At 36.0% G+C, this 24,252-nt stretch overlaps 2 protein-coding genes and 1 pseudogene across 2 annotated transcripts; all 3 read left to right on the top strand.

Moving 5' to 3' along the window:
* Positions 1-8,434: 8,434 nt before the first annotated feature.
* On the top strand, positions 8,435-9,364 carry LOC105076414 (olfactory receptor 4C6-like). Its single transcript, XM_010964511.2, has one exon. It carries the CDS (start codon positions 8,435-8,437, stop codon positions 9,362-9,364), a length of 930 nt encoding a protein of 309 aa, XP_010962813.2.
* A 6,027-nt stretch (positions 9,365-15,391) lies between these two features.
* Positions 15,392-16,321, top strand: LOC123616955 (olfactory receptor 4A47-like). Its single transcript, XM_074373054.1, has one exon. It carries the CDS (start codon positions 15,392-15,394, stop codon positions 16,319-16,321), a length of 930 nt encoding a protein of 309 aa, XP_074229155.1.
* Positions 16,322-22,761: 6,440 nt separating this feature from the next.
* LOC141578964 (olfactory receptor 4A47-like) lies at positions 22,762-23,690 on the top strand (annotated as a pseudogene).
* The last annotated feature ends 562 nt before the right edge of the window (positions 23,691-24,252 follow it).

Genomic DNA, 24,252 nt, shown 5'->3' with positions numbered 1-24,252 from the left:
TTTGGCAATGGGGCACTTTCTCTCTTCAGCTCTCCCTTGACCTCCATTTCCCAGGCTCCTTACTCTCTCTTGGTTCCCCTTGTGTCAGGGAAAAGCCATCTGATGATCTCTTTTCTGAGGATATATTACCCTTCATGGACATTATGAAAAGGCAAATGTCATGGGCTCAAGAAATAAAATTCAAAGAACGTGACACTTAGATGAAAGGTATTTGGAGGAAAAATAAACAGCTCAATCACTAAGGAGATTAATACCCTGTTGATTCTGAGGACAGCACCTTGAGGAGCTAAATAGGTACTAATTCCACAGGGCTTTCTCATTGTTATCCCATAGTGTTAATTTTATTCCTGGAAAAATGGCTCTATGGTCAATTCAGTTTAGGAAATTTTGACTTACTTAATGTACTGAAAAAATGCTGTTCAGTGCCCTCAGTGGGCCATAGAGATATGGGAGCTGTGTATTCAACATTGAATAATACAAACAGGGTTGTGTTTGTGTGGAACTTATATTCCACTGGGTAACAGATGGATAATAAACAAGTAAATAAATAAATTATGAAATATAATTTTGTTAGTAATGGGTATGATGAGAAACATTTTATAAGAAGATGATTCAGGAGAGAATTGGCTATAAATTTGTGTAATTGTTTGACACACAGCTAGAATTTTATTTAGGATCAAGTATAAATAACTACATTATTCCCCCTTCATTTAAAAAAATAAGTAGGTTACTCTAACACATGTATTTGAACTGGGGATAATATGGTCCCCAAGTAGGTAAAAATGGTTTCTTGAGGAGTGAAAATATCTTACTATTTTTTCTAAATAAATCTCTCTCCCTCACACACACACACACACACACACACACACACACACACACACACATAACACATAAAAAGTAGTGTAATTATGGTATTATTATTTTAAAGGGGGAGGTGATTAAGGGAACAGAATGCCTAAGAAAGGGCCTTTGGAGGACAATAATATAAAAAGTTTAAGGCATACTGCCCCAACTACTGTCTAAATGGTTAGCTAAGAGCATGGAGTAACTTTAGAATGTTAGTAAAAGTCATCCAAACACAGATGTTGGCCCATCACCTGTGAGGACCATATTCAGTAAAACTGACAGGTCTTCTTTCTCAAGAAACTTCCCAGAATGTATGGTCAATGATGCTAATGAATCAGCTGGAATCTGTGAAGTGTGTTGTAAATGTAGGATATTCATATATATATATATTTTAGTACTGAAAGCTGAAAAAGAATGAAGGCTATAACCCCAAATATTTCTAAATTGAAAACGTCATTTGAGAACACAAACTGTTATGAAGTAACAAAAACTTTAGTCCTTGTTTCTTTCTGGCTGAGGAACGTTTGAATTCTGTATAATGGCAACTCTCCTGCAGATAGATGTGATACAACTCTCCTGCAGATAGATGTGATACAACTTTAATAACAGCCTTAAAAGATGTAGAGAGCACCACATTAGGTGATAGAGAAATTTGTCCTGGAATGAGGTAGGTGGCCAAGAACAAGTCCTGTTGATTTTCTTCATGTATATTATCAGGCAGATAATCGTGTGGCCATTCTTCTATTGAAGAAGAAGAACTTAGTTGTTGAGCAAATAATTGAACTGTTAATAGCATGATCTGGCTTTGTGAGAGTGGAGCATCATCTTGGCCTGGCTCCAGTGAAGCTCTGCCCCTGGGAAAAGTGGATCATTGCAGGGACAGATGGGATTTCACTGGTATGGTGACTGGTGCCTCCATCAGTACAGATACAGCCTCAAAGGGATGCAGTTGAAATGATGCAAGTCTGCACATGATGAAATCCTGTGCCAATTAAAAATGGCACTGTGCCCTCTTTTAGCCCAGGTCTGTCACCCAAAGGAGAACATCCTAATAATGATATTTCTTGTAAGATGTGGACTGGAAAGTGTTTACAAAATAAACTCAAATACAGCTAACTGGCATAGTTCCATGATTTTGTAAACAGCTTATCTGTCTGCCTTTTTTGGGGTAGGGGAGAAACTTTTCCCATTTTGATGAAATTTGAATTCCTTTGTCATCCACAAGAGTTGTTTCCTATATAAATCCCTGGACACTTAGAGCATCTGTTTTAATTCTTTCTTTACAATCATTAGAAACTCTGGTCTTATCAAAATAACTCCTCATTTAGTGATTGAATGATTTGCTCCCACTGCAGGTCCTGATTTATCTGCCTCCAGGCTTAGATTTGCTGAGTTGATATCCTAATGTGTCATGATTCCCAGCTCTTTTGTAGGTGGAAGTTCATGTAAGTATATCCTGGATGGGGCTAGAACTTTGGTTACCTGAGCTTGATCCTAGAAAATTTAATTGCACCATGTCTGCCTTCTTCTTAGGGGGACCACCAGGTAACTGCCTTTTATAGGTTACAGAGGTGACATGAGAGTGAGTTTTGGAGTTGATTTTAACAACTTTTTTGAGTATATGAAACATGCTCTTATTAATTTGAAGCACTATTTTGAAATCATTGAAATAGTCTTATTGAATCACTTACATGCATGCATGATAATGTTTAAAATGTGCCAGGAGTTCACCTGTTTTGTCTGTATAAGCAAATTGTAGCCTCAGGATGGACTGCCTTGAGCTATCAATAGATTTTTAGCTTAATTTACTTTAATCTCTTTTGACATAACTGAAATTTAAATGTCTACCTTCTGGTTTCTATCCAGATCATGAGATTAGGAACTAAAATTGTGTGTTTACATTTCAGAGGCTGTGTCTTAGGAAAAGAAGGAATAGGAGTGTCTGGTCTGTATAGGTTAGTTTTAGACAGATATTATATTTTTATGTACTTCTGTATGGAGTAAAACACATAAATGACTGTACATAAAGCTACACACAAATGCACATCTGAAGAGCATGCACTGAACTACTGATAGAGGGTCAAGTGAATCCTTATGGTTGGGAGTGGTCCTTTGACTTAAAACTTCCTATCATTCTATCTCTGTAAACTATTCTCCATTGACCATGTTTTACTTTTATAATTCTTAGAAATAAAATATTTTTACTTAAACTATTCTACTTTGGTTAGAGCTATGTTTTAGAAATAGTTTTGGTAGATTTTTCTTTTTAAGTCAATTCAGAAACTTACATCCTGCCAAGTGTTGAGGAGTCACTAAGCTGACCTCCTTCTCTCTGGCTGAGCATTTGATAGGTGTGTAAATAAACGTATGATTCAAAGGCAGGGGACCTGTTTTTTTAAAATAGTGTGTGATCAGTAGCAGTCTCCTCATGCTGGGATAAGAAATGTGGAGGCAGATCTAGGCCTTTTACATTTATAAAATCCTTTAACCTTTACAACAGCCCTTTGGGGTAAGTGACATTACTTTCTGATTTTACATAGAATGAAACTGAAGCATGGAGAGGTTGTCTGGCGTAGCATGGGTACTCAGAAGAAAGAATTAGCTTACTTCACTTAGAATGACACACTCTAAGTCCATCCATGTTGCTGCAAATGGTGCTATTTTATTTATTTATTTATTTTTTTACAGCAGAGTAGTATTCTATTATATAAATATACCACTACTTCTTTATCCAGTCATCTGTTGATGGACATTTAGGCTGTTTCCATGTCTGGCTATTATGAATAGTGTTGCTAGGAACATTGGGATCCATGTATCTTTTCAAATTAGAGTTCCCTCCAGATATATACTCAGAAGTGGGAGTGCAGGATATGGTGAGTCTATTTTTAGTTTTTTTTGAGGAATCTCCATTCTGTTTTCCATAATGGCTGCACCAAACAGCATTCCCACCAGCAGTGTAAGAAGATTCCCTTTTCTCCACATGCTCTCAAGCATTTATTCTTCATCGACTTGAATGACAGCCATTCTGACTGGTGTGACATACCTCATTGTTGATCATTATTCTAAGGGAGGTAAGCCAGAAAGAAAGAAAAAATACCACATTATAACACTCATATGTGGAATCTGAAGGGGAAAAAAAGAAAGAAAAAAGAAGACATTACGAACTCATCTACAAAACAGAAACAGACTCACAGACATAGGGAAGAATCTTACAGTTACTGGGGAAAGGGGGTGGGAAGGGATAACTTTGGGAGTTTGAGATTTGCAAATGTCAGCCACTATATATAAAAGTAGATTAAAACAAGAAGAAAGAACTAACTTCTGTGAAAAATTAAGGTTATAGTGCTTACTACTTATTTCTGTGGGTTCATCACCAGTTGTGGGTTCTGGCCAGCAGAAGTCCCACCGAGATGGAACGAATTACTCAAGACTCTGGGGAAAAGTCAAGAGAGAGAGAGGGAGTTGGGAGCCAACTCCATTAGCCTCTCAAATCTCTCATATTTATTGAGTACAGTCAAAGCAGGAATTTAGGGAAGGACAGGGTGGGATCACAATGAGTACAAAGGCTTCATGTATTGTTGGTGTTTGGCTCAAAGTTAGAGGACCCTTTTTGGTGAATCATAATCGTGTTGAGCCTTTCAGCTTATCAGGGCGGAACCTATGAGAATCAGCTGCTTGACAGCTTGGACTCAGATGGCTGTGCCTGTCTTAGGTGGCCCCCTCAGTGGGTCTTACCGTCATTGGCTAACCAGCCTTCTCACCTCTGAGCCTGCAGCTTTTTACCATTCCAGCCCAAGGCTGTTTTGGGGATAGAAGACTGACAGCAGGCATGCCCAGCATTCATAGCCGGGGGGCCTGGGTCATTGCTAAAAATCAAGGCAGGTACTAAGCTCATCTTCTTTAAGGAAATAAGTGGCTGGGATCCATTACAATTTGTTAAGCTAATCATGGGCTCCCACATATTTCCAATTGAACTTTGGTCTGGAGAGGTGCATCTATTCAAGACACCTCATACCTCAGGTTAATAGGGGTGAATATGACTAAGTTTTATGAGACACACAAAACATGCCAGGACATTGCAATGCTTAATAAACATTTCAGCTATAATTTAACATTTTAAATCCCATGTCAAGGTTTATAATTTTGAATAATAAATTTTAAACTATAACACTAGGAACTTAATATAGATATGCAACAACTCTGAAAAAAGCAACTGAGATTTAGACAGAATCTATAATTTCTAATTAAATATAACCCTGGAAGGTCTGTAATAAAATCCAGGTTTTTCTGATGTCAAATTTCATAAATTTCAACCATATACATCATGTTTATCCTTCTTTCTTCATGCCTTGTTCATACTGTTGTCCTTCTTGTTCACTTCCTAAATTTTAAATTTATAAGAGTAGAATTGTCTAAATTGTCTTGTCAAGGGCTAGCTCATTTCATCTTTTTTGAAGTCTATAAAGCATACAGACACTTCCCCTTCTGGAGCTTATTTTGTACATGCACTGTTTCAGGAGTGCTCATTCTGACTCCCTCTTTATGGAGAGGGCATTGCCTTGAATCCCTTGCACTAACGGACATGCTATTAAATGAGAGATACGTACAGTCTAGGTAATAATCAGACAAATGAAGAAATGTAATTCCTCACTTCTCTATATGAGCAGTCTTTTGAGCAATGGCATTTCACAGGAACACTGGAAAGAAGCAGACAACATCACAAAGAGAATCTGAAGGCAGTGATTCAACACTCAACTGGGAGTCCAGGTATGGTCCAGCTCTTGGTTTTGGCTAAAGTATGTCTAGGAATAAAAATGGTAAAGTTGGAACATGGTAAATGGCACTTATCAACCTGACTGTCAGAGGAAGAGCAGCCAGGCTCTGAGAACAGAGCTCTCTCAATTCTGGACACAGAAGCTGGCACTGGTTTGCCTGGGCCCCGTGGTTCTAAGAAGTTTTCTTTGGATGAATTCAACTTCATGAATGTAATTAAATGAACTTAAATGACTAGTGTGTACACAGTACCACATTCAAAATTTGATGGAAAGAGAATCAATTAGCTATCCCTAATCATCCACATAGGAGTTAAAATTAACATGAAATTAAAAAAAAATTAGCTAAGGAGCTAATTGAATGACTGCTGATTTGCAACCTATACACATACGTAGCAGTTACCCAGGACACCATGTGAAGGGGGTTTTAGGGCATGAAGTGAGGCTGAAAGAGGAGTGGTAATGGATTTGTTTAACAGATGGCACAGGCATAGGAAGCAGGAAGTCAGGAGCTTATAGTAATAAAAAGATAATCATGATGGATTATTAGTGTTCTCCAAGCATTCTCATGCCTGCTACTTCCTTCAATCCCCAAGAAAGTGTTGTGAGGCAGGGCATACAATTCTTGGAGGAGCTGAGAGGATACTGGTCAGTAGCCTGAGTGATGAACTTAATCCCATAGACACCAAGAGTCTTTGGGCAGGTTACACAAGTTCTGCAAACCATATCCACTGCATTAGAAAACACTAAATACAATGCTAGTTCATATCTCATATGGATTCTGTGGAATTTAAAAAAAACCATGAAGATCTTAGCACAGAAACCTCAAATAATAACTCCTTGACACATACTGACTTTAACTGCTGCTGCATTATTTTATTTTCACAGGATTTGAAGACTCTGCAGTCAGTAAGTGGCCTGACTGCAGTGGAGAGCTAAGTCTGTTCAACCTCGAACCCATGGCCTTTCCCACTGTACAAAACAGACTGAGGTGTTCTGGCAGTAAGAGATGGGTTTGACTGCACTGGGAGGGAATCATAGAAAAGTATGAGGTTGACTACTCTGGGGGAGGGTCTTGAATTCAGACTGGGAAGTTGAGACGTGGACCAGCAGTCAATATAGTTCTGTGATGAGGTCACAGATTTTAGTACAGAAGAGGTATTATTATCTATTTTGTTCTAGGCTATTTTGCTTTTAAATATTTTAAGTCATGAGATGGTGCAAAGGGAATCTTACTTGGAAGCGTAAACATTTAAAGCAGATAAGAGCCAAGCTGCTGTGTTTCAAAGGGACAGAGTCCCTAAAACAGCTCCTTCAAACTCCTCATTCTTCAATACTCCACCACAATGGCCTGACTCTCCAGATGAGGAAACTGGGTTCCAGAGTAGTGAACAATGTAACAACACATTCTAGGAGTTAGAAGGACAACCTGGAATAAAACCCCACAATCCTCATTTCCCAGAACGTGTCCCTTCTACTACATTGGGGCTATTAAAGAATGTTTTAATTTCTTGGCCTTAAGCCATATTGTAGATTTGTGAAGAGCATCCTGGGAGCTGTGTGCTTTGTTTAGTAGGAGGGATGATTTTAAGAATGGGCCTTTGTGTATTCAGAAGAGTCTTAGAGAATGAGTTGCTTACATCCCTGTTAAAAGCAATGGCCTCTACTATATTTTTACCAAGTGACAGACAGCCTCTGCTTAAGTACCTCAAGCAAAGAGAAGTTTGCCAATGAAGCAGTTCTTTTACCACATCAATTGACTCTATTAACAGTTGTATTTAGCCAGTTGAGGCCACTGTCCACTTCTTCAGTGGTAAAGTGTAACAGTGAAGGACTTGTGTTTCAAAATGGAATTATCTGTACTCATAATTCCTGCTCAATATTATCATAAAAGAAAAAATGTAGCTTGTTATTGGTATTGATTTTGATTCAGGAAAACCTGGATTTGCACTATTTACTAACTGTGGTGACTTACTGTCATTTTTTTTTTTTTTACATCTTTATGTCCTAGTATCTTATCTCTAAAATGAAGAAAATAAAATAGTCCATTGCCTGAAACATAGTAGTGATTCATTGAATAGTTACAGTATGTGATAATAATCCATCTGGAGAAGAAGAAATGTAAATGGAAAAAGTATAGATTCTTAACAAGTGGAAAGTCTTTGGGATATGACCCTTCTGTCTTGTAGGCTCTTCAACTAGCACATTCTAGGTGCTCAATAAGTATATGGAGTAAATGAATGAGAATTTGAACGAGATGTTCTAAGTTCTTGGACTTGGGTGTGGCTAGCGGTAAGTTAAGGTCAGCTTCCCAGCTTGAGCTTCCTCAGAGGCAGTGGGTGAGTGAAGGGCTTGTGTGTAGGTAGTTTGATGGGAAACAGAATGAAGGCAGTGAATGGGGTGAGTGAAACAGGGAAGGACAGAAAGTGAATCCAAGATTGTGTTAAGCTGGTTACCATTTATCCACTGGCTCCTGTCTACTAATGATCTAGGGTTTCCTGAAAGTATGTTAATTCTTCATAGAGCCAGGTGTATGTAAGTGATGAAGAAGGGTCTTCTAAGTGTCTCAAGCAGCAACTGTCTGGAAGGAAAGCAAGAGGTACACTGGAAAGAGATGTTGGGGGGATTAGCAGGATGAAGCTGTTCTCAGAATATAATTGTTAGCAACTGGTTGCTGTATCCATGGCTGGAGAAAAAGTAGGTCAAGAGAATATAAGATAGAGTGCAAAAAATGTCCAACACACTCAATAATTAAAAATATTTTTTTTTGTAGATTTTCCAGCTCAGGGAGATAAGCTTATATCAGAGAATAGTGAATGGAGAATCTCAATAATGTGACTGAATTCATTCTTTTGGGCATTACAAAGAATCCAGAGCTGAGGAAAATACTCTCTGCTGTGTTTCTAATCATGTATGTGTCCACCGTCTTGGGAAACCTCCTCATTGTGGTAACCATGGTCACAGATCAGAGTCTGAGATCACCTATGTATTTTTTTCTTACCTCCTTTTCCCTCATGGATACAACCTTCTCTTCTGTCATTGCCCCCAAGCTGATTGCAGACTCCCTCTCTGAGAGCACTACCATCTCCTTCAAAGGCTGCATGGCCCAGCTCTTTGCAGATCATTTGTTTGGTGGAGTGGGGATCATCCTTCTCACTGTCATGGCCTATGACCGCTACGTGGCCATCTTTAAGCCCCTGCACTACATGACCATCATGAGGCCTCGGGTGTGCTGCCTGTTGCTGGGAGGGGCCTGGCTGGGGGGACTTTTCCACGCAGTTATACAGCTTCTATTTATATATCAGATACCCTTCTGTGGCCCCAATGTCATTGATCACTTTATGTGTGATTTGTTTCCATTGTTGAAACTGGCCTGCATGGACACCCACATCCTGGGCCTCTTGGTCATCCTCAACAGTGGGGTGATGTGTCTGGCCATCTTCCTTATCCTCATCACCTCCTACATGGTCATCCTCTGCTCCCTGAAGTCCTGCAGCTCTGAAGGATGGCATAAAGCTCTCTCCACCTGTGGCTCCCACCTCACAGTGGTCATTTTGTTCTTTGTACCATGCATTTTCTTGTTTGTGAGGCCTGTTGTCACGTACCCCATAGACAAGGCAATGACTGTGTCCTCTACTATCATCACACCCATGTTAAATCCCTTGATCTATACATTGAGGAACACGGAGGTGAAAAATGCCATGAGGAAACTGTGGATGAAACAAGAGATGCTGTGTGGTCATTAGCTTGCATGCTAAGAAAAAATCTTGCCAAAAGGTTAATGAGGTCTTACACTCCCCATTCATTCTAATCCACCAGGGACACAGCAACCAATTATGCAAATCTGGTTTAAATGCAAATCTGCTAAATATTCAAATCACATTACTGCCTACCTCTCAAGTATATTTTATATTTTATCCTTTTTCTTGAGGCTCTGATAGCTCTCATTCTCTCTCTCCTTTCTGTCTCCCTTTCTCCCTCCATATTTAACCTGTATTTTGAATAATTCAAACATTTCCCAGTTTAGGGCTTTTGCTTTTCTTACTCTGTTCACTGCTGGAATTCTCTTTCCCAGAGATTTTACTTCACAGATTCCATCTCATTTTTTTCTACTTTCAGATGAACTCCCACCTTCTTAGACAAGTCTTTCCTGATGACTTTCTCTAGTCATTCCCTCTCAGTTTTTCTCTAACTCTTCATCTGCTTATACCTCTAACATCAATGATTACAAGCTAACTTTAAAAATTATTCCTTGATTTTTATTTTCTCTATTTTCCCCATAAGATCATAATCCTTGTAAAGGCAGGGATTTTGTTTATTCATTTATGTTGTGAGTAGAACACTGGCAGTCACCTATTAGGTGCTTAATAAGTACTATTGAGTTAATATAAGTCTAAAAGAAACTTTTAAAAAATATTTGCAAATTCACAAGTTGGGTGAAAAATAGGGGACAATAAATAAATACATACTCTTTATTAGTTAGTGTTTTCCCAGATTTCATGCTGCCAAATGTCCTTTGGGGAAGCTTTTGGCAGAAACGGCAATTTCAAGTTAGTAGGCTACTATTCAATGTGGAAGACAACACTACCCAAATTTTCTACTTCCTCTTTTCTTCCTTTAGAGAAGTAGAATAAAAATCACTTGTGTCAAGGTACTTCCGAATCTGGTGTGTAAATCTTGAAACATATAGATGAGATATCTTGATGAGAAAAGAGCAACTCTAGAGACCTATTTTTTTTTTAACAATGTGAAAAACAATTCTTGCTGTTATAGAGTTGAATTTCCAAATCCAAATGATACTTATTTTCTTCCAGATCGTGATTTGTCTGTCATTAGACAGACACTGATGCTCTTTAAAACTGCCTCCCTTGACTGGTTATATGGGAAGATTAGGGTTTTAGTCTAATTTAGTATGCTCTTATGGTTTTCTTATTTTTTAAAATATGTGATGTAAATGATAATAATTATCATATCAGTTATAATATTTCAAACAGTATAGCATGATATTTGAAAGAATATTTTTATCTGGAAATATAAGATGTGTATGTGTAATAAGTATTTCACATTAATTATCATCAACTCTTTTCAAGAACCAGGGTATTCATTCATTTTTTTGAAGAATATCTGCTGAGTTTGTATGAAAAGTATCAAATAATCTTATAGGATTGGGATATACTAGTGATGAATAAGGCAATAAATTTTCATTTTATCCTCAAGTTGACTTTCTAGTGCAGGAGACAACATATAAAATGAAAATAAGGTCAGAGAATATGTAAAAATGAAAACAAGGCCATAGGATAACTGATTCTCTGAAAAGTGTAATGGAGTGGTGAATGGGTGACTGGGTAACTCTAGATAGATGGACAAAGGGGGCTTTTCTGAGAGGTTATTTCTAAACTGAGATCTGAAAGGCGAGATAGAACCATCCTCAAGCACATCGGTTGGAAAAGCATTCAAGGCAATAGAGAAAAACTTGTGCAGAAACTCTCGGGTAGGAACCAGCCTTTTGTGCAGAAGTTCAGGGAGGTCAAGAAGTTCAGTGACGGGACAAGAGGGAGTGTGGTGCAAGGTGAGATGTGAAAGGTGTGCTGGGCACTGATCAAGGAATCAATTATTTTTTTAACACTCAGGTTCAAGAAGTACTTGGGTCAGAGTAACTCAGAATAAAAATGAAGAATCTAATCTTTCATGAGCTTATAGATGACACAAATTGCTATCAGATATATTTGCACAGAGCTTTTTAAAAAAACTTTTGCTATGTCAGTAGCAGAACATAATGTTTAGTGTCTGCTGCAATATCTTAAAATTGAATTCCTGGATATGATGCAGGAAAACAGATGTGAGGCATGAGAAGGTCTGTGTCCCAGGCTTCAGTTGAGCCCCTGGGACATGCCCTGCCAAGTGTGGGTCCTTGGCTTCATGCAGGAAGAAATTCAAGAGCGAGCCACGGTTGAGTAAAGGTAGGTTTATTCAGAGAGATACATTGAAAGGCAAGAGAAAGGCCACAAGGTGTGGGGGTTGGGCACTCAGATTAAAAGTAGGTACATATTCCATAGACAGAATGTTGGCCATCTTGGAAGGGAGGAGAGGGAGAGGTAGGTGCTGCAAGGCATAGTGTTGCCAGCTTTTCTGGGCTTTGGTAGCTTCATATGCTAATGAGTGGAAGGACAAGTCTAGCTAGCCTTGGGAAGGGGCTGGGACTCTCAGGAAGTTGGCCATTTCCCACTTTGGCCTTTTGTGGCTAGCCTTGGGACTGCCGTGGGCCTGTGGGCACTTAATTCACCATTGATATACTACAGTGGGCGTCTAATGAAGCTCAAGCTTTACTAGAAGTTAAATCTCCCATCATCTTGAGCCTCAAGGCCCATTGATGGTTGAATCTTTCAACATTTTGATGTTAATTGCTATATCATTCCTTGAATGGCTTGCCCTGCCCCCTTCCTGTCTCAGCCTGACTACGACTCTTCACTCAGTTCATGTCAAAGACGAAAAAGCCCATGACAGTGTAATAACTTTGATCTCTGTAAGAACCTTATGATAATCTTTTTTTTTTTTCAATTCTAATTATAGAATTTGAGAACTGGGAGGATCATAATGAGATCCCTAACCTTAAGTATTTGTAATATTTAGGTAATTTTCCAGTATCAAAATTAGATATAGAATTCACCTCTTCTGTTACATAGATGAAAGCTGTTCTGGACATTTATGCAGAATTTACTATCTGTCATATTCCACAATTTTTTTCTCTGACCTGTAGTATAGGTCTCCCTAATTACTACATATGAAGTAGCTTTACTCATTAAACATATTACTTAGCAGCTCAAAGCCTGCCTTTATTTTTCTCTAACACTGCGATGTTTAAAATAAGTCTTGATCTTACCTCTTTTTTGTAGGAACTTGCTGTTGCTAATATTAGATTGTAATTCATATGATCTCTATTCAGAATTGAACTTACTCAATTCAATTACTGAATTAGTCAATACTATTCATGGTACAAAGACATCACAATGTAAGAATACATGTGCAATGTATAAAGGAATACATCTTTTAATTTGAGGGAGAGACTGGTCTAAAAATCAGTTGCAAACTTCAAACTTATTGGAAAACATTGGATGAACTTGCTTCCTATTTCACTCAGAACTAGCTAACAGAAGAGAGAACTTATATTTACCAATTTGGCAGCACCCATTCAGTTATATGCTACCTAGCTCTATTACAAGAATATAAGATCCATGAGGGAAGAAACTTTTATATGACTTTTTCCATTTCATTTATTGTTTTGTCCTCACTCATGGCACAGTTTTTGTATTGACAGAGGTACCCTAAATATAAAAAAAAGTACAATTAGTAATTGGATAAATATTTAGTTATTGTACTTGAATTGGTGATAAATTTTTATATATTTGACCAAATGTCAAGGCAGAATAAATTGAGTACTTAATAAAAAAGAAAGAAAAGCTTGCTGTGGCAAGTGGGAATAGACATGATAAATTAATATTCACTGAAGCAAAATGGTTGGACTGATATTTATCCTTGTCTAGCAATAGTCAGAAAATGATTATAAAGCTGTTTTTCTTTCCAGGTTACATCTTTTTTACCTTAATTCTGTGATGTGGTTTAGTAGGATCTTTGTAAAACAGATGTAATTTTAAAGTTTAGTAGAAAGTCCCAGTGAATTTAATTAAGCAAGAATCAATCTTGGACACATTCCAATCTAAGACTTAATGATGGATGTGACTAAGAGAGAGAAAATGTTCAGTGTTCTTTGCCTCTATTGGGAAGATAGATTATATCCTTTTAAGAACTGATATAAAATTTTTAGGAGGTCCTTTGTTAGGCTTAAAGCAATGCATTAAAAGGCAACAACAATAGCAACACAAGGAGGTCTCTCAAAATCTCAAGTCAAGTAGTCTGGCTGTACCAACATGAGAGAGAGAGAAGAGTTAAACAACTGAATGGTATTTTTCTATCTTGGAGTTAATAGGAAAGGAGGTAACTGAAGACAACTTTCTCTGGAAAATGGCACTTGCTATCTTCATATGTAAACATAGGATTTGCTTGTCTATTTGAATAATTATTCTAACGTGGTAAACTTTTGCCTTTGTGTGCACTGTGGAATTTTTTTTTAAACACTGTGGAATTTATAGTGCAAATAAATAACCAGAGGAATCCATGGAGGAAATGAACAGACAGCTGAATGAAATCAAACATATCCTCAAGCAATAGTTCCACCTTTCACCCCTCCTTTGTCATATTGGATGAAAGAAGAATTCCAGGATTTATGAGTGATTTAAAAAGTCTTCCTTCAGACTGTAAGCAAGCTTCCACAAGTAAGACTAACAGTAAATAGTAGGAACCAGGATTCACAATTGGGTGACTTTCTTTGTTTTGTAAGACATAAATCATTTTGCAATAAATCAAATGTAGGTATTAATTCTAGTTTTATCACTTAAAAATTTGTGCATTTGGAAAAATTAATGAGATAGTATGACACTCATATCAACTGTAAAATGGTGATTACAGTACTTCTCATGTAAATACTAATTGTGATGCATTAAATTGTGAGAGCATGATTGGAATCCACTATGAGAGTTTTGAGCGGTTGATTGATATAATCAGAACAAGATTTGAAGAGTATAATTTGAGCTAATTCAGGAGAACAAACTGTTGGAGGCCAGAATAAAAGCGGAGAGGCATGACAGGAGGCTACTGCAGTGGACCAAGAAGGAAATGAGGGGTAAGGAATGAACAAATTTATGATATATTTTGAAAGTAGAGGTCACATGATTTGATAAAGTTATCAATGAATAATATGAGAGCAAAAAGATTTTTGTCTGAGCAAATACATTGAAGGCGGTGTCATTTAATGAGATGTGAAACAACTTTTTAATTGTGGAAAATTTAGAATTTGTGTTATATTTACTAAGTTGATATCCAACTTTAGATGTCCAAAAATAGAGGTGTTTCTTATAGAAATGTTAAAACTTGGGTAGAGAGAGGGACTAGAGACACAAATTTGACTGCTTTAGCATTTTTTGTTCAAGAAAGGGAGAAATATCCAACTAAAGACCCCAAGAAAGAAGTCTCAGTGAGTTCTGAGAGAATCCAGGATAGTGACCATCTATTGATACTTTGATCTACTGACATTGAATATATAAATTAGTTTAAATGGGTCTCAATATTATATTTTTGTGATTAACTTTTGTTGTTATTGGGGGTGGTAATTAGATCTATTTATTTTTTTAATTTATTTTTAAAGGAGCAACTGGGAATTAAACCCAGGACCTCATGCATGCTAAATCATGTGCTCTACCACTTCAGCTATACCCTACCCCATATCTTTATGATTATAAATGGTGTACTTTTTCATGGAATTACTTTCCCATCTTTTGTTGTTCTTTTACTTTTCCTTAAAATTCAACTTAAGTATTACTTCCTCTAGAAAGACTTCTTTGATTCCAGTTTGATTGATATAGTCCTACACTGTGACTCTTAGCTGTGTGTGAATATCCTTATAATGACACTTATTACATGGGTCTGGAATTTTCTGATCTCTCATTATTTGTCATACCACTGAGTGTAGGGACCTACTACTATTCAACTTGGTAATCATAATGTCTGTGATGCATTGGACCCAAATACATTCTCTTCACGCATACTTTTAATTGAATGGATAAATAAAAGGCAAAATTTAAAAAGCATTTAATAATTTTTCCCCTTGGTTTGTAGGTAAACTGCTTCTAATTTGTGAACTCAGCTCCTGTACAGACTAGATGCAACCTAGGAACAATGTAACTTATTTCATCCTCCTGGGCCTCACACAGGATCCAAAGGAGCAGAAAGTCCTTTTTGTTATGTTCTTGTTTTTCTACATTTTGACCTTCGGGGGCAACCTGCTCATTGTTGTGACTATAACTGTCAGTAAGACCCTGAACTCACCAATGTACTTTTTTCTTGCTAGCTTATCAATTATGGACATGGCTTACTCCTCTTCTGTTACTCCCAGATTGCTTTCAGTCTTGTTCTTTGGGGAAAACACCATATCCTTTGAATCTTGCATGGCTCAGCTGTTTATAGAGCACATTTTTGGTGGGTCAGAGGTCTTCCTTCTGTTGGTGATGGCCTATGATCGTTACGTGGCCATCTGTAGTTCCTTGCGTTATTTGGTTATCATGAGGCAAAGGGTGTGTGTTGTGCTGCTGGTCGTGTCCTGGGTTGGAGGATTTCTGCACTCAGTAATTCAACTTGGCACTATTTATGGGCTCCCATTCTGTGGCCCCAATGTCATTGATCACTTTACATGTGACATGTACCCCTTATTGGAACTTGTCTGCACTGATACCTATGTCATTGACATCTTAGTGGTGGTCAATGGAGGACTGATGTGCAGTATTGTGTTTCTTCTCTTACTCATCTCTTATGGAGTCATCTTGCGCTCTCTAAGGAACCTGAGTCAGGAAGGGAGATGGAAAGCCCTCCAGACCTGTGGTTCCCACATCACTGTGGTTGTCTTCTTCTTTGTCCCCTGTATTTTCATATATGTAAGACCTGCTAAGACCTTCTCCCTTGACAAATCATTGACTGTGTTTTATACAATCGTAACCCCCCTGCTGAACCCATTAATCTACAGTCTAAGAAATTCAGAGATGACTAATGCTATGAAGAAGCTCTGGAGAAAGAAAAGCAGATCAAGTATTAAGTAAGTTCTATATAAATCATGATGAAACTCATTTAACATTAGGCCAATCCCCCTGAATGTAAAAGTCTTCATAACTCTGATGCAACTTTCCCCTTTCGCTAAAGGAATTGCAATAATTATATTAAAACATGAACTATATGTTCACGCTATCAGTGACAATTTTCCGCTAGAATATACACTGTATAACGTCTGTTTTATCACTATACCTAGAAAGGTGGGATGCATGTACAATAGGAAATCTGTAAATAATATGTAATTAATTAATTAATTAATGGAATTTTTATACTTATACTAATTTAAATTTATTCCTGCATTTACTTTATAACTTTTTCATCTTTAGTTTTATTTTACATCAGAGTCTTACCTTTTCTCTTCATGTTTTATTGTTCTATTTAAAGCATTTCATGCTATATAGACTGTTAAATTCATTTGCTTTACAAATGAAAATTTTAGTATAATATTTTAATTTTTCAAATAAACTTGAAAGTATGATGGATAATGATAAATATTTGAAGTAGAACCCACGCAAAATGAAATAGTGTAGACCAGAACTCCTCTACATCCCATAGCGTTGTCTCGCAGTTCTCCCAGTTGCAGTCACTACCCTGTTCCTGAAAGTTTTCAAGTAGTAATCTTGCAAATACAAGTATATTTATGTCTCTGTGTATAAATGTTGCATTTTACTACTGAGGCTCCTGAAGATCTCTGTGTACCTGTCTATATAGATCTAACTCATACTATTTAACTTCCTTATAAAGGTATATTCAAATTTAAATGTCCAGTCCTCTTCAGGTTTTTCCTGTCTTTTCCTAGGATAGATAATTGTGCAATGCAGTGTTTTTGAAAAATGTTTTTAAACCTAGAGGTGAAATTTTGGAGTCAATTGGTTTATGTATTTATAATGTTGGTGTTCATAAAATGCCGTACATGAGCTTGTAGTAAACTCACTATTCCCTTCATTCTGGAAAAAAATGTTTGACCACATTCTCAAAAACGAACACTTGATAAACATTTGTGGTGTTTGACAATCTCATTAAAGAAACTGTGTTTCACTTGCATACTTTAATTATAAGTAAATAAATATAATTAGAATTTGGACATCTATTGATGTGTTTAAAGTGATATGTAATTTTTTTTCATGAATTACTTATTAATGAATTTCATGTGTTTTATTTGATTGCTGACACTTCCCATACTAATTTTATGATTTAATTAAATACTAAGGAATTCATCCAAATTATCTTATGTGTGGAGTTATTGTTTTTCCAGCTTGTGATTTGTTTTTGATATAATTATACTGTGCAGAATGTTTTTGACCATGTAGAAATAATCTTGCATTTACATAATTAAATCTATTAATATTTTCTTTGGATATTTTCTTGCTTAGAAAGAATTTTCCTATTTCAATGCCTATACTATTTTCCATAGTGGTTGCATCCATTTATATTCCAACCAAGAGCGTACAAGTGGTCCAAAGTTTCTACATCATTACCAACATTGGTTTTTTATAAAATCAATTTCATTTCACTCACTAGGGCTCTGCTCTCATTATCTGATCATTTCCCAAAGGCTCCATTTCTAAATATTACCACTAACATACTTCAGTGGTCAAGGACTTTTAATATGTATTTATACCTACTAGGGATACTCTCCTAATTACTCCCCTAATTATTTCTTCAGAAAGTTCTTGTATTCCTAAATATTTGCATTTTATCATATCATATTTTTCAAAGTTTTAAAACTTCCCATAAAATATATGTAGAATGTCATAACTATATATTTGTTTTGAGAAAAATGACATATTTTTATATCTTATTTTCTCATTCTGAATTAAGGCATATATTATGTAGAATTGATTGATGTCTCAAAAAACTTTTAATCATTTCCATAGAGTGTAAGTAAAATTTGCTTATTGGTTTTTTTAGGTATTTTATTCATTTTTTAAAACATTTTTTAATTGAGATGTAGTCATTTTACAATGTTGTGTCAAATTCCAGTGTAGAGCAGTTTTTTAGTTATACATAAACATACATATACGCATTGTCACATTTTTTTCCTCTGTGAACTACCACAAGATATATTTTCCTGTGCTATACAGTATAATCTTTTTAATCTATTCTTCATATGCCTCTCAGTATCTACAAATTTTGAAATACCATTCTGTCCCTTCCCACCCACCAAACCCCCTTGGCAACCACAAGTTTGTATTTTATGTCTGAGTCTGTTTTTGTTTTGTATTTATGTTCTTTTTCTTTAGATTCCACATATGAATGATCTCATATGGAATTTTTATTTAAACAGAGAACTTTCTGATGTAGATTTGATGAACATTTTTAGTGAGTTGATCAGAAAAGATTTAGTGTCTTTTGCTGGCATTCTGAATTATAGCACAGTCCTCAAGGTCAGAGATATATGTCTTTATTTGAACATTCATAGAAATTGACATATTGTAACTGATGGTATGTCAATTAAAAAATAAAATAAAAAAGAGGAAATAGATAATCTGAACAGACCAACCACTAGAAGTAAAATAGAATTAGCAATAAAAAAACTTCCCTGCAAACAAAAGTCCAGGATCAGATGGCTTTACTGAGGAAATCTACCAAGCATAGGAAGAAGAACTTATACTGAAACTTCCCAAACTCTTCTAGAAGGTAGGAAAGGATGGAACACTCCCAAAGTCAATCTATGAAGCCAACATCACCCTGATATTAAAGCCAGACAAAGACACTACCCAAAAGGAAAATTATAGGCCACTATCTTTGATAAATGTAGATGCAAAAATTCTCACCAAAATATTAGCAAACAGAATTCAACAACACATAAAAAAGACTGTACACTATAATCAAGTTAGATTCATCCTAGGGACACAAAAATGGCCCAACATATGCAAATCAGTCAGTGTGATTCACCACATCAATAGATGAATGGACAAAAATTACATGATTATCTCAAAAGATGCATAAAAATGCATTTGATAAATTCAATACTCATTTATGATAAAAACTCCTACTAAAGTGGTAGAGAGGGAACATGTCTCAACATAATAAAAGTATTTATGACAAACTCACAGCCAGCATAATACTCAATGGTGAAAAGTTGAAAGCCTTCCCACTAAAATCTGGAACAAGACAAGGATGCCCACTCTCACCACTTCTATTCAGCATTGTATAAGATGTCCTAGCTATAGCAACCAGACTAGAAAAAAATGAATTTTAGGGTGGATTTTTCTTGTTCTGTGAAGGAAGTTTCAGGCATTTTGATACAGGTTGTACTGAATCTGTAAATCAGTTTAGGTAGCATTGACATCTTAACAATATTAAAAATCTAGCTCATAAATGTCTTTCCATTTACATGTGTCTTCTCTAATGACTTTTAGCAACATTTTGAAGCTTTCAGTGTACAAGCTTTTCATCTCCTTGCTTATGTTTACTCAAGTATTTTATTCTTATAGATGCTGTTGCAAATAGAATTGTTTTCTTAATTTTCTCTTCATGTTGTTTCTTGATAGTATAAAAATTCAACATCCTTTCATGATAAAAAGTCTCATTAAATTGAGTATAGAAGGAAAGTACCTCAACACAATTAGGGTCATACATGACAGAGCCACACCACATGTCACACTCAACATTAAAGTTTGAAAGCCTTTACATTAAAATCAGGAGCAAAACAAGACTCTCATCTCTCCTTTGCAACATAGTACTGTAATAAAAATTCCTATTAAATTTTTGTTTTCTACATGTAGACCAGGTCACCTCTGAAATGAGATAATTTTGCTTGATTTTTGTTTAATATTACTCTCTGTGAGAGTGCTTTGACTGGTAGTCATGTCCTATTCTTTAGAGCTCAGCTTGAACATCACTTTTTAAGAAAGGCATTTTCTGATTCCGTTTTCCACATTAAGTTTCTTCCTCTTTTCTCTGTAACAGTACTTTATTTGCTGTCCTATAAGAATGGCATTGGACTACAACTATTTTATTGTCTCTTTCTTTATTGTCTGACTGCATTATAAAAATATAAAATCCATGCAGATAGGAACTTTTATATGGCTGTATTTCCCTGTGTTATTCATTGCTTATTAATTCTCACCCATAGCACAGTTGGTATATTAAAATAGGTACCCTAAATTTTATATAAAAACAATTCATAATTGTATAAATAATTAGTAATTATATTTGATATTTGTGACAGAATTTTTATATATTTGAGCAAACATCAAGGCAGAATGGACCAAGTACTAAATAAAAAGAAAGAAAAACTTGCTATGGCAAGTGGGAAAATATATGAAATACTAATCTTCATTGAGTAAAAATGATTGTGCTGATATTATGTTTTTATTAGCAACAGTGTCAACATGATTCTCAAGCTGATTATTCTCTCCATTTTCCATCTTTTTGATCCTAATTAAATGATGTGGTTCAGTAATATCTTTACACTAGATGTAATTTTAAAATGTAGTGGAAAATCCCAGTGAATTTAATTAAGCAAGAATCAGTCTTGGACACATTCCAGTTCTAAGACAATGATAAGTGTGGCTAAAAGGGATAAAACATACAAAGTTATGTGACCCTATTGGGAAAAAGAGGTGGTATCATTTTAAGAACTTATATATATTTTTCAGGATGACCTCGGTTAGACTTGAAGCAATGCATAAAATAAGATAAAAACAACCCTGTAATGTCAAAAAATCTCAAGGTGACTAATCTGGCCACACTGACATGATTGAATGAGGACTAAACAACTGAATGGTATTTTTCTGTTTTGAATTTAGTAGAGAAAGAAGTTATTTGAGTTAAAATTCCCTGGGAAATGGCTAGTTGCTATCTTCCTATGTAAACATGAATTTACTTGTCTTTTTAATAAATTATCCCAACATGGTGAATATTTGTTTGTGCGCACTGTGGAATTTCTTTAAAATTTCTAAACTGCAAATAAAAATAGTTTCTGAATAACCAGAAGAGACCATATAGGAAATGAACAGAGAGCTGAATGAAAGAAAATATATCCTAATAATACAGCTCTCTAATTATCTCCCCTCTGTGGCCACAAAGAATGAAAGAGGAATTCCAAGTCTTTGTGAGTAGCTAAAGTCATCCTCCAGACTGTGAACAAGCCTCCACAAGGTAAGACTACCAGTAGATACTGGCCACCAGGCTCGCCATTGTATCACTGTCTTTATCATCTAAAAAAATTTAAATCTTTTTGAAATACATGAAACTTAGATTCCAATTCTAGTTTTATCTGTTAACAATGTGTGACTTTAGGGAAATTAATGAGATGTTTTGAGCCTTAGTTCTTCAAATGAACATGAGAATTACTGTTCTTGTTAATGTGAATAATAAATGTGATACATTAAAATGTGAGTGAATGATTGCAATCCACTATGGGACTTTTGAGCACTTGAGTGATATAATCAGAACAAGATTTAAAGAAAATCATTCAGGCTCCTTCAGGAGAACAAATTGTCTGAGTCCAGAATAAAAGTGGAGCGACTCGGCAGGAGGCTATTGCAGTGAGCCAAGAAGGAAACGGCGGAAGGGGAATAATCATATTTGTGTTACACTTCCCAAGTAAAGACAGTAGCATTATTTTTTAAGGTATCAGTAAGTCATACGAGAGCAACAAGGGAACAAATATCACTGTGAGATTTTCTGTCTGAGCAATTACATTGAAGGTGGTATCATTTCAAGAAATGGGGAACACTTTTTGTATTGTGGAAATTTTTAAATTTTGTGTTATATTTACTGAATTGATATCCCACTGCACATGTCCGAAATTGGAGACACTGTGTACAAAAATTGGAAAACAAGTGTAGAAGTAAATGCTAGAGACTCAGATTTGACTGTTTCAGCATTTACTGTTCAGGAAAAGGAGAAATATCCAACTAAAGGCCACATGAAGTAGGCCTCAGTGAGGTCTGAGACAATCTAGCACAGTGAACTTCTGTTCATAGTTTGAGATCCTCACCCTGTATATGTAAATTAGTTTAAGTGGTTTCAATATTACACTTTTGGACTTTATAAATTATGGACTTCTTTATGAACTCCTCTTCCTATCTTGTTCTTTTACTTTTCCCTTAAAATTCAGCTAAAACATTGCTTCCTCTGGGAACCTTCTCTGATTCTAGTTTGACTGATACATTCCTACTCCATGACTCAGCTGTGTGTGAACACCTTTACAGTGGCACTCATTACATGGGTCTGTCATATATCATATATGAAATCACCTTGTCATATATTACATCAATGAGGGTAGGGAACGATGCCTTATTGAACTTGGTAATTACAATGTCTGTGACACATTGGACATGAATAGATAGTCTATACACATTGTTTTAATTGAATGGATAAAAGAGATTAACCTTATAATGCATTTAAAGATTTTCCACCTGTTTTGTAGGTAAATTGCTTCTAATAATGTGACCTCAGCACCTATACAGACTAGATGGAACCAAGGAACAATGTAACTTATTTCATCCTCCTGGGCCTCACACAGAATCCAAAGGAGCAGAAGGTCCTTTTTGTTATGTTCTTGCTCTTCTACATTTTGACCTTGTTGGGCAACCTGCTCATTGTTGTGACTATAAGTGTTAGTAAGACCCTGAAGTCACCAATGTACTTTTTTCTTGCCAGTTTATCACTTATAGATCTAATTTATTCCTCTTCTATTTCCCCTAGATTGATTTCAGACTTGTTCTTTGGGGAAAACACAATATCCTTTGAATCTTGCATGACTTATCTGTTTATAGAACACTTTTTTGGTGGATCAGAGATCTCCCTTCTGCTGGTGATGGCCTATGACCGCTATGTGGCCATCTGTAGGCCCTTGCATTATTTGGTTATCATAGGCCAAGGGTATGTGTTGTGCTGCTGGTGGTGTCCTGGGTTGGAGGATTTCTGCACTCAACTATACAAGTTAGCACTATTTATGGGCTCCCATTCTGTGGCCCCAATGTCATTGATCACTTTACATGTGACATGTATCCCTTATTGGAACTGGTCTGCACTGACACCTATGTCATTGGCATCTTAGTGGTGGCCAACGGAGGACTGATGTGCAGTATTGTGTTTCTGCTCTTACTCATCTCTTATGGAGTCATCTTGCGCTCTCTAAAGAACATTAGCCAGGAAGGCAGGCAGAAAGCCCTCCAGACCTGTGCTTCCCACATCACTGTGGTTGTCTTCTTCTTTGTCCCCTGTATTTTCATGTATGCAAGACCTGTTAAGACCTTCCCAATTGACAGATCATTAAGTGTGTTTTATGCAGTCATCACCCCTAGGCTGAACCCATTAATCTACAGTCTAAGAAATTCTGAGATGACTAGTGCTATGAAGAAGCTCTGGAGAACAAAAAGCAGATCAAGAATGAAATAAGTTCATTATCAATCATGAGGAAACTCATTTAACTTTGGAGCCAATCTCTCCAAATGTAAAATTCTTCATAAATCTAATGTGACTTTCCTTTTCTCTAAAGGAATTACAGTAATTATATTAAAACATGAATTATATGTTCATACAATCTTTGACAATTTTCCTTTTAGAATATAAACTGTATAATGTCTCACTGTACCTAGGAAAGTGGGATGCAATTACATTAAGGAATCTATAAATAATATGTGATTAATTAATTAATGGAACTTTTATAGTTATACTAATTTTAAATTAATTCCTTCATCTACATTTATAAGTTTTTCATCTTTAGTTTTATTTTACATCAGAGTCTTATCTTTTATCTTCATTTTTATTGTACTAGTTAAATTATTTAATGCTGTATAGACTATTGTCCAATTTCAGTTGCTTTATATATGAAAATCTTTTGTATATTTCAATTTTCAAAATAAACTTGAAACTATTTGGATAATAATAAATATTAGAATTGGAACCCATGAAAAATGAAATACTGTAGAACAGAACTCCTCTCCATCCCATAGCGTTG

This window comes from Camelus bactrianus, chromosome 10, assembly GCF_048773025.1.
Source record: "Camelus bactrianus isolate YW-2024 breed Bactrian camel chromosome 10, ASM4877302v1, whole genome shotgun sequence".
Lineage (NCBI taxonomy): Eukaryota > Metazoa > Chordata > Mammalia > Artiodactyla > Camelidae > Camelus > Camelus bactrianus.
This window is presented reverse-complemented; position numbering and strand designations above follow the sequence as displayed.

Coding starts and splice junctions, on each gene's coding strand:
- LOC123616955 (XM_074373054.1), top strand. CDS start 15,392: ATGCAACCTAGGAACAATGTAACTTATTTCATCCTCCTGGGCCTCACA.
- LOC105076414 (XM_010964511.2), top strand. CDS start 8,435: ATGGAGAATCTCAATAATGTGACTGAATTCATTCTTTTGGGCATTACA.